The 11,226-nt window shown below is 34.3% G+C and overlaps 1 protein-coding gene across 1 annotated transcript; it reads left to right on the top strand.

The window, feature by feature from the left end:
- Positions 1–4,393: 4,393 nt before the first annotated feature.
- On the top strand, positions 4,394–9,926 carry LOC145043804 (Glycosyl hydrolase family protein). The gene is made up of 6 exons (XM_078992557.1): positions 4,394–5,273; positions 5,383–5,549; positions 5,655–5,752; positions 6,228–6,578; positions 7,682–8,098; positions 9,127–9,926. Exons 1-6 carry the CDS (start codon positions 4,497–4,499, stop codon positions 9,720–9,722), a joined length of 2,406 nt encoding a protein of 801 aa, XP_078848683.1. The 5' UTR covers positions 4,394–4,496; the 3' UTR covers positions 9,723–9,926.
- The last annotated feature ends 1,300 nt before the right edge of the window (positions 9,927–11,226 follow it).

The raw sequence follows: 11,226 nt of genomic DNA, 5'->3' as shown, positions 1-11,226 counted from the left end.
AGGCTTGGAGCAAGGGGCTTTGCTTGGATTCGAGTTTCATTGCAGTTGGGGCGCTCTTTTGAGGTAATATCTCGTTCTTGGGCTGTTTCTCATATGGATTCATCATTTTGAGGTTTATGGGGAGCTTATCTTGGGATGTTTTAGAGTTTGGAGGTTAGATCTGAGGTTGCTACCTCAGATCTGGAATGGGGAAGGTCTAGAGTGCATTAAAGTCCCTGTGTTGAGTTCTTAGTGAAGCCATCATGTCCCAAACCCTAGCCCTAAAGTGTATAAGGCCTAGATCCTTTTGGATTCACGTAAAGTTTGCCACTTTACGTGATGGATGGGTTGTAGGAGGCTAGATCTATGTTTTGGATCAATTGCATGGCCTGAAATCTTTATGTATGGATTCAGACTGGTGGTACTCGGCGAGTCACATGGGTAGACTCGACGAGTTGCTTGAAGATGAGCTGGAACTCGACAAGTCGGATGAACAACTCGGCGAGTAGGTTGAAGATAGCCTTAGACTCGGTGAGTCTTGTCGAAGAGTCCCAACATTTTCTGGTTGAGTCGAGAATCGGTGAGTCAAGGGATGACTCGGTGAGTAGGGTGCGAGTGGACTCAGAGTTGTTGGACTCGGCGAGTCTCGGGGTGACTCGGCGAGTCAGGTCGCGGATTGAGGGAAGTTCTGAGCTTGGGGACTCGGCGAGTCATCGGGTTGACTCGGCGAGTAGAGTCAGTCAGGGGTTGACTTTGACCGTTGTCCAGAGTTGACTAGTTTGACTTTGTAGTGTTAGTCAGCCAGGGTCAAGGTGGTATTAAGTATAGATATGCTTGTTTTGTAGGAGGACGATAGCTCGAGAGATCGAACGCTAGTGATTCCGAGATACGCGAGGTGAGTCCTCTCACTATACGTTACCTTAAGTGGTATTTCGAGTTGACCAGAGGGTCTTATGAGCTATGTATGAGATTATGTGTTATATTAGAGATTTCGTGTTATGTGTTAATTGTAAGCGGTATGATTATATAGACCGGGCCGGAGGGTCCATCGATTCATACCGGGCCAGAGGGCCCAATGAGCTATGACTGGACCGGAGGGTCCGACGAGCTACGGGACTGGAGGGTCCCGCTGAGACATCTTGACCGGAGGGTCGGGTTCAGCCTTGAGTGGCGTATTTGTGATATGTGGTATTTTGGGGAACTCACTAAGCATTTATGCTTATAGTTGTTGTGTTTGATGTCTCAGGTACCAGCGAGGACCGTGGGAAGGCGACGACTTGACTTGTACACACCCACACCGATGGAGTTCATGCTAGAGAGATCTTGGGATTTGATTTCAAAACAATGTTGTTATGGATTTGAGATTATGATATGATATACATTTTGTGGTTTAAAAATGAAAAATTAAAATTGGAAATTTTACGTTGTTACAAAGTTGATCTGTAAACAAAAAAGTAATATGTATGAACCTTGCGTTGTATCAGGCTTTAAACAAAACTTAGCACACTTCCAGACCAGATAAAAGGTATAAGAAGCGGATGAGAGGAATTCAATACCTGATGCAACTGAGAGAACAGAGCAAAAACCTGTAAACAATAGAACATAAGAAGTCAGAAAGACAGAAAGGTATACAAACTCATGATAGAAAAAATCCATATACATAATTTCCAAAAAGGTGAAATTGAATTTCACATTAAATACCAACATCTGAAAAATGGGATTCCCTAATTGCCCCAGTGAAACTCGCCTTTTTTCCAATTACCTACTCATAAAAATTATTAAATAAAAATAAGCTTCAAAATAGAAGTTTCTTCTATGTAAACCTTACAGAAACCATGCACCAACCGATAATGGCTTTTTTGAAAATTTGTAGTAGCCTTCCATCGAACACCTGGACTGCGTTGCATTAGCAATGATAGGAAAACACTTACAACTTCAAACGAAACCTTCACGCATTCAACTAAACATAAAATATGACATAACGATTATACTAAAGCTTTAAAAAAAGACCAATACTCAGAATTAGAATATGCTTCATATATCTATTAAAATCAGGTTAAATTTACATAGAACTTGAGAAGAAATCTACCGGTCCTTATATATCATACTAACAATTAAATAAGAAAAGCTTTAGTGAGTCAACTGCAACGGAGTCAAAATCAACATCGCGTTGAGATCGATGCATCAGAGTAGGAGTTGGAGATTTGTTGGTCCATACCGATGGTAGCAGAAGAGGAGAATAACGAAACATAGAACAAAAAATCGTGTTTGTGATAGCTATAAACGGATACGAAGCATATGAGAAGAAGCATGGAGACGGTGACATCTGGTCTACATTCGTGTACGTATTTCATTAGATGGTCGATGTAAGAGGTGGAACTGGTGATTGGTATTAGAAGCCAGAAAAGAGAAACGAAGATGATCGGTGTGGTAAAGTCGAAAACGATGGATAGAGATTTTTGGAAGAATTAGATGAGGCGGTTCATCTGATGTGTTAATTTGTAATTGGTAGCAGTGGGAGGTGGGAGATGAACATATAACACGTACCAATGACGTATCACAGGTTGTCACAAAAGAAAACCCACTAAAAAAAAAAAAACAAAATTTGATTTTGGTCAAATCACAGCCAAGTACTGTTCATGAGGGAGTTCTAAATTAGTATGTATATATAATAAATATTAGTAAATGTTCAAATAAAATTATCTAGAATATCTAAAATATAAATAAATAAACATTGACATGCATAAATATACATTAGTATATATAAATAAAAATTAGTTGCATAATTTAAATGTTAGTATGCATAAATAAAAGTTAGTTGCATAATGTAAATCTTAGTATCCATAAAAATTAGAATATATAAAGAAATGTTAGTATAAGAAAAAAATTATTAATAGTCAATAATATCCATAGTGAATAAGTTTTATTAATTTATTAGTATTTTTAATATGATAGAGGTTTTTATAATTAATAATGTTTTTACTAAGTAACACGTACATTGATTAGGATAAATGTGATTTCCACATGTTTAATAACCCGGATTAGAGTTTTTGTGGTGATAACTTGTTATAAATTTGACATAATTAAAACAAGATTAATAAAACTAAACTAAGAACCTTAAGAAAGAAGAAGAAAGATTTGGAGAGAATTTGATCACTTATATCAAATATTCAAATTGATGTTTTTTACATATACAATAGTGTTATTTATACTAATTAAATCACTAAACATAATCAATGAGTTCTTACACATATTTAACATATTTGTTATAAGAGTTGAAAATAACTCTTATCATTTGACATTAAGGGCGTGTTTGGTACGGAGCTTTTGGAAGCGTTTGGGAACTTCTAGCTTTTAGCTTTTGACAAAACGCTCTAATTTAAACAAAAAGCTTCGTTTGGCAGTACGAGCGTTTAGCTTTTAGTTTTAACAAAACGCTTCGATTCTAAAAGCTACTTCATGTAGCTTTTAACAAAACGCTCCGGAGCTTTTGAAATCAATTTCCATAATTACCCTTAAAAATATATTTATATATATTTTTTATTTTTAATAAATTGTCCTTTTATGTAATTTTATATATTTCAAAAACTTCCAGCTACTTTTACCAAACATTCATATAACAAATAAAAGCTACAGCTTCCCGCTACCAGCTACCAGCTACACGCTACCAGCTACCCGCTACCAGCTAACCGCTACCCGCTTTCAGCTAACAACTACTTTTGCCAAACACACCCTAAGGGCGTCTTTGGCACGGAGCTTTTAGCTTTTAGCTTTTGACAAAACGCTTTAGTTTAAACAAAAAGTTTCGTTTGGTAGTACGAACGTTTAGCTTTTAGTTTAAACAAAACAATTCAAATCTAAAATCTACTTCATGTAGTGTTTAACAAAACGCTACTGCGCTTTTGAAATCAATTTCCATAATTACCCTTATATATATAATCAATTGTCAATTAATGTAATTTTATATATTTCAAAAGTTTCGGACTACTTTTACCAAACACTCATATAACAGTCCGTTCTAGTTTAATACAGTTTGAAAATTTTGAAACCGCATGCTAAACCGTTAATTACAGTTTTGAAAGTTTTCAAGCCACATGTCAAAACATAAAAAGAAATATAAACCATGAAACCAAACCGATATCCGATTTGACAAGTAATCTTTGGTAGGAAGAGGTGTCATCTCTATCTTCCATCATCCATTCCCTGTAATCAGTCCTAACGGTCATTTTAAAAATTGAAACTATATGATCAATTCCTATCAAACAAAAATAATAATAAAATAAGAAATAAACTTTTGATCTTTTTGTAAAAACAAGGGGGCCGTTTATTTAATTGTGTTGATTTTTTTATCATATTTGTCATTTTCTCTATATTAAAATCAAGATTAGATCCAACATTTTTAAAAGATATCGAAAAGTCTCATTGGCCAAAACAAGAGTCACTGTTGACTGCCGCTTTATCCACTCTTTAAAAGCCTCTTTACTCGGCCGATCATCACAACCACCACGACCCCTCCGATGTCGTCCACCATAACCACCACCATCATCCTCTTACTCTTCATCACTCTAATCAACATCCCAAAATCTCAATCACAATCTCCCAAATTTCCATGTCAACCACCACATCACAACTCCTACCCCTTCTGCAACACCGCCTTACCGATACCCACCAGAGCCCAATCCCTCCTCTCTCTCCTCTCTCTTTCCGACAAGATCAAACGCCTCTCCAACAACGACACCGGCATTCCCCGTCTCGGCATCCCTCCCTACGAGTGGTGGTCGGAATCTCTCCACGGCATCGCCTCTAATGGCCCCGGTGTCACATTCGAAACCGGACCCATCCCCGCCGCCACCGGCTTCCCACAAGTCATTCTCACCACATCCTCTTTCAATCGGACGTTATGGTTTTCAATTGCTTCGGTTATCGCCGTCGAAGCAAGGGCAATGTACAACGTGGGTCAAGCCGGGTTGACTTTCTGGGCTCCGACGATTAACATTTTCCGAGACCCAAGATGGGGAAGAGGGCAGGAAACCCCCGGCGAGGATCCAATGGTGGTGTCCGCTTACAGTGTTGAGTATGTGAGAGGGTTTCAGGGGCAGAAGACGACCGAAGATAGAAACAGGTATCACGATACGAAGAGAAGGGGTAGGAGGAGGGTGTTGTCAGGCGCCGACGACAACCACGGCGGAGACGGCGGCGGTGATGAGTTGATGGTGTCTGCTTGTTGTAAGCATTTCAGTGCGTATGATTTGGAATTTTGGGGGAATTACGCCAGATACAACTTCAACGCCATTGTAAGAATCCTTTCCGAATCCTGAAATCAACTAATTTGTTTCCAAGATCGAAACTTTAACAAATTCGAGAAAAAAAATGCTTGAAGTTCAAAACTGGGTAAACATTCAGGTAACAGAGCAGGATATGCAAGACACATATGAACCACCGTTTAGAAGTTGTATACAAAAGGCGAAAGCAAGTTGCTTAATGTGTTCATATAATGCAGTGAATGGAATCCCAGCTTGTGCTGATAAGAAGCTTTTACAAAAAGCTCGAACAGAATGGGGATTTAAAGGGTTCAAGATTCATCAAATTACATACTAAAAAGTTTCTAAATTTTAAATACAATTGATAAATGATAATAAAAACTTACAAGCTTTTGGTTTTATGCATAAACACAGATATATAACTTCAGATTGTGATGCTGTGGCTACTATATACGAATATCAAAACTACACTAAAAGCCCTGAAGATGCTGTGGCTATTGCTCTTAAAGCTGGTTTCTTTCTAACTTTCCACTTTCCCTTTTCTAATTTGTTATAAGGGTTTTGACCATTTTACCCTTATATTCCCTAAAACAAATTTCACAATATTAATCTATTAAGGGTGTTGCCGTTAAAAAACAAACATATTTTTTATTACATGCTGCAGCCGTTTGTTCCACCGAGGTGGTCCGCAGACTTCACACATTTTCTCTTCTAAGTGTTTAACGCATTAAGTAAAAAGAAATAGTCATTTGGGCTTAATGTATTTACTAGGATTTTAGGGTTTAGGGTAAAAGCTCTAAACCCTAAATTCTAAACTCTAAACCCTAAGCGCTAAACTATCTTAATGTGGCTTAGGGTTTAGCAGCGAACTTTTGTAGATTTTATTTACGTCTCACATGATGTTTACGGGACAGACAGTGTGAGCCAGTTGAGGGGTTGCTGAAAGAATAATTTTAACCGCTGACTGTTAAAAAAATCTTGGTGTAGGAACGGATATTAACTGTGGGACCTACATGTTGATACACACAAAGTCGGCAGTTGAAAAGGGGAAAGTGAAAGAAGAAGAAATCGACAAAGCTCTTCTCAATTTATTTAAAGTTCAACTTCGTTTAGGACTCTATGATGGGGACCCGATAAAAGGGAAATATGGAAAATTTGGACCTCAAGATGTTTGCACTTCAAATCATAAGAATCTTGCCCTTGAAGCAGCAAAACAAGGGATTGTACTTCTCAAGAATGATAACAATTTTTTACCTTTGAAAAAGAATCTTGTTTCATCGTTAGCTGTTATTGGTCCAATGGCAAATGCAACAAGCAAATTGGGCGGGGGATACATAGGTTTGAATTTCTTTAATTTGATCTTTATTTCAATAATTAGATTATTTTAAACCCCTAATAATCAGAATTTTTTGGCAAATTACTAAAAAAATGATATATTTTGGACAGTTTTGTAGTTTAACGAATAATGACTAATACTTCATTTCTTCCAATAAAAAAAACTATACGAGCTTTAAACATTTTTCCAAATTAGTAGCCATTTTGACTAAATAATATATTAGGTTAAAATGGCAAATTTGGAAAAAAGAAATAAAGTATAAATGGCTAAGCCATATTAGTGCTCAAAAATGGTCAAATTTGGGAAAAAGAAATAAAGTATAATTGGTAAATTGGGCTTTTTTTTTGGATTAAACCTCAACTTTAGTTTTTTTTTTCCTGAAAAATACCTTGTATTTTTTTTGAAAAAACCCTCAACTTTGTATTTTTCTTTCCGAAAAAACCCTCAACCCTCTAAATGCTTCCAAACAAACCCTTAACTTTGTTAGTTTTTCTTGAAAATATCCTCACATTTTACAATTTGTTTTTGGAAAAAAAAATGACTAAAAGGCTAGATCGGAAAAATTGAAAAAATACAAGGTATTTTTCAGGCAAAAAATAAATTCGAGATTTAATCCTGAACAAACACAAAATATAAGGTTTTTTTTTTTAGATTAACTCTTATTTTTACCCCTAATAATCAGCAAAATTGAATCAAATTTTTTTGGCAAATCACTAAAAACCGTTATATTTTGGGGAGATTTGTAGTTTAACCACCAATACTTCATTTCTTCCAATCAAACTATACAAGCTTCAAACATTTTCCAAATTAACCATTTTGACTTGATAATATTTCATGCCAAAATGGGTAAATTTAGGGAAAAAAAAGTATACGTGGCTAAACCACAAAATTGCCCAAAATAAAATATAATGGTTTTTCTGCAATTTTACTAGGAATTTGTCTCAAACTCTAAATATGAGCTCAATCTTTTTAAACATACCAACATTTTTCTAATGATTATAGCAATTAACCTAACATTATTACCTAATCACAACAATTAAATTATTATAATTCATGAATTGAATTCCTACTTACTTACAATTTAATTATTTTGAAATTTATATAGGAGTTCCATGTAGTCCAAAAAGCATAATCGATGGGTTTAAAAAATACATAAAGAAAACAAGTCATTCATCGGGATGTGTAGACGTCGCATGCGCTTCCAATTCAAAATTTCCGGAAGCAATTTCCATCTCAAAAGAAGCCGATTTTGTAATTATTGTGGCTGGAATTGATTTGAGTCAAGAAACCGAAGATCATGATAGATTTAGTCTTCTTCTACCAGGGTATCAATCGGCTTTGATTACAACAATTGCTGCTACAAGTAAAAAGCCCATAGTTTTAGTTTTGACAGGTGGTGGGCCCCTTGATGTTTCTTTTGCTCAAGGGGACCCACGGATTGCTAGCATTATTTGGGTCGGGTACCCGGGTGAAGGTGGTGGTGCTGCTCTTGCTCAAATTGTGTTTGGAGATCATAATCCTGGTTAGTATTTCCACATTTTGTTAAGTTTTTTTTATTATTATAATATTGTGGTTTGATAATTTTATATATATTTATAAATAGAAAGTGATTTTTCATGAAAATAATTGAAAGAAGAATGGTATAAATATAAGTGGGTAGTTTTTCAATGTACAATGTTTTCATAAGTGAACAATTGAAAGTAGGATGTTATCATATGTGCAAATAACTAAGAATATGTTGCTATTTATTGTAGGGTTGATCTCAAAGAAAAAAAACGTTATATTTTATGTTTTTTTCCGGATTAAACCTTGATTTTATTTATTTCTTGAAAACGACCTTGTATTTTTTCATTTTTTTTTCGATCTGGACCTTTTAGTCATTTTTGTCCAAAAAACTTGTAAAATGCGAGGGTTTTTTCGGAAAAACTAAAAAGGTTGAGGTTTTTTCGGAAACAGTTAGAAGATTGAGGGTTTTTTCAGAAAAACATTAAAAACATACAAGGTATTTTTCAAGAAAAAAAAGACAAACGGGTAGATTTTTCAAAGTATAATGTCAAATAAATGAAATGGTTAATCTCATAAAAGACCTTATATATATTTTGTGTTTTTTTTTTTTCCAGATTAAACCTCAACTTTATTTTTTTCTTGAAAAAGACCTTGTATTTTTTTCATTTTTTCCGATCCAGACCTTTTAGTAATTTTATTTTCTGAATGAACTTGTAAAAATGCAAGGGTTTTTTTTTGGAAAAACTAAAAAAGTTGACGTTTTTCGGAAATAGTTAGAAGATCGTGGGTTTTCTCCGGAAAAATAGACAAAGTTAGAGGGTTTTTCCGGAAAAATTAAAAAAATACAAGGTCTTTTTCAGAAAAAATAAAAAAACGGGTAGATTTTCAAAGTACAATCACCACCTTAATAAAAAAAAAAAAACAATTAAAAGAACAATGATCTAATCGAAATAAACAAAAGCCTAGAATGATATAATAATGTTGAATTAATAAATACAAATACACACAGAAAGAGAGATGAAAGTAGATTGCTATTTCTTACAGGTGGAAAACTACCCGTGACATGGTACCCACAATCCTTCACAAGCGTACCAATGAACGACATGCACATGAGACCCAATCTTTCTCATAATTATCCCGGAAGAACATATCGTTTCTACACGGGTCCCACAGTTTACAAATTCGGACACGGACTAAGTTACTCAAATTACACCTACAACATCCTCTCACCACCCACCAAATCCATTCTTCATGTTTTCAATTCACAAAAAACCAACATATTACAACAAACCATAGGCTCTTCCAACTATCTTTACGTCGATAAAATCCAACAACATTGTGATTCTTTAAGATTCCCAATTCAAATCTCAATCACAAATCATGGCCCATTTGATGGAAGCACAGTTGTGATGTTGTTTGCACAAGTCCCCAAGGGTTTTGAACAAGGCGCACCATTGAAACAACTTGTGGAGTTTGAACGTGTGCATACGCTTTCTTATTTGGATACAAAATTACGGATTCTTGTGGATCCGTGTAAGCATCTTAGCATTGTTGATGAGTTTGGGAAGATGATATTGCCTTTGGGTGATCATACACTTTTGCTAGATGATTTACAACATATTGTTTCCATTGTTATGTGATCGGAAGATAAAAAAAAAAAAAAAAGAGGGGAAAAAAAGAGATTAGAGATGTGTTTTAATGGCAATGTGAGTATGTCACAACATTGTGTACAATATTGTAATAGTATTGAGATAATGATGAGAAACATAAACAACAAAATAGCAGAATGGAAGAAATAAAGTATGTTTTTTTTTTTTTTTTTAATTAATTTGTGTTTTCTGGTATTCTAATTTTATATTGTTCTATTATGATTGCTAGTGTATATTTCGGTATTGCTTTTAAAGTGTATATTTCGAGTGTTCTTGTGATTCTAATAGATATTTTTCATGGAATTAGCAAGTGAAAGGAACAAAATTGAGTGGTCTCAAGTTTGAGCATCATTTTTACCATTCTTTCTATTTTTACAAGACTTTTATATGACATGCCATGCCAACAAAAAAAAAAGCCCGGGAAAAAAGTAAAACGAGTAAAATAAACAAACAAGTTGTATAAAAACAGTATGGGGTACAAATTTATTTTTCAAAAAAAAAAAAGAACAAAAATATATTTAGGGTAAAACCGTAAAAACTTTGCAAACGTAAGGGTTTTTGTGAGTTTCACTTTAAGGAACAAGTGAAAGGGGTAAAAGGGTAAATATAAAAACGTTAATGAAAATTTCAGAGTAAACCCTACAAAAACACAAAAATGGTAAAACATCTTTAAACTAAAAAAAATATAAAGGTTTTTATTGACAGTATTCCATTAGATTATTTCCTGGATATTTTATTATCTTTCTTGATGATTATATTTCAAATGATATTATTTTATGAATCACCTTTCGTAGTTACAAAATATTTACATTATTTTCCCTCCCTATGGCTTACACATATTTTTCAAAAATCATAAAGGTACTCTATGATGATAATGTACACTAAGGGGGTGTTTGGCTTAGCTTTTCAGGGGGCAAAAGTTTTTTTTGGAAAAATCACAAAAAGTCAGGTTTTCCTGATTTTTCCAAAAAGTTCATTTTTTACTTGTATCCAAATCCAAAAGTAGCTTTTAAAGTGCACTTGCCAAACATCTTTTGCTTTTTATCTTTTCCTAAAAGATCTTTTGACTTCTAAAAAGCTAAGCCAAACACCCCCTAAGTCTTCTCTCATTTTCTTTTGACGTCATTTGGGTATTGTGTGCATGACAATATTCATCCCCATACATTTCTTAAATTAAAGGGTCTTGTTTATAGGAAACATATAGAAAAAATAGAATTGTTTCGACTTAGGTAATTTTTATAATTGTTTATACCATCAATCATCATCCAACGTCAACCATTCAAAACAAATCACCATATCAACCACTACAAAAGCCCTCATATTCGGTTGATGATCGGTTTATCGAGTAAAAACCTAAATATGTAAACAGTTAAAAGTTTTTTGGGCTTATTTGCTAAAAAAAATATTATAACTTAATTGAATATGATGTCAAAAAACCTAAATATGTAAACAATTACAAGCTTTTTGGGCTTATTTGCTAAAAAAATAATATTAT

This window comes from Lactuca saligna, chromosome 4 (assembly GCF_052625555.1).
Source record: "Lactuca saligna cultivar CGN05327 chromosome 4, ASM5262555v1, whole genome shotgun sequence".
Taxonomy (NCBI): Eukaryota; Viridiplantae; Streptophyta; class Magnoliopsida; order Asterales; family Asteraceae; genus Lactuca; species Lactuca saligna.
This window is presented reverse-complemented; position numbering and strand designations above follow the sequence as displayed.

What these genes read in the sequence shown, in the direction of transcription:
- LOC145043804 (XM_078992557.1), top strand. Translation starts at nt 4,497, where the DNA reads ATGTCGTCCACCATAACCACCACCATCATCCTCTTACTCTTCATCACT. An exon ending in ACAGAATGGGGATTTAAAGG is followed by an intron (nt 5,550 to 5,654) that starts GTTCAAGATTCA and finishes GCATAAACACAG; the next exon opens with ATATATAACTTCAGATTGTG. An exon ending in ATTGGGCGGGGGATACATAG is followed by an intron (nt 6,579 to 7,681) that starts GTTTGAATTTCT and finishes AAATTTATATAG; the next exon opens with GAGTTCCATGTAGTCCAAAA.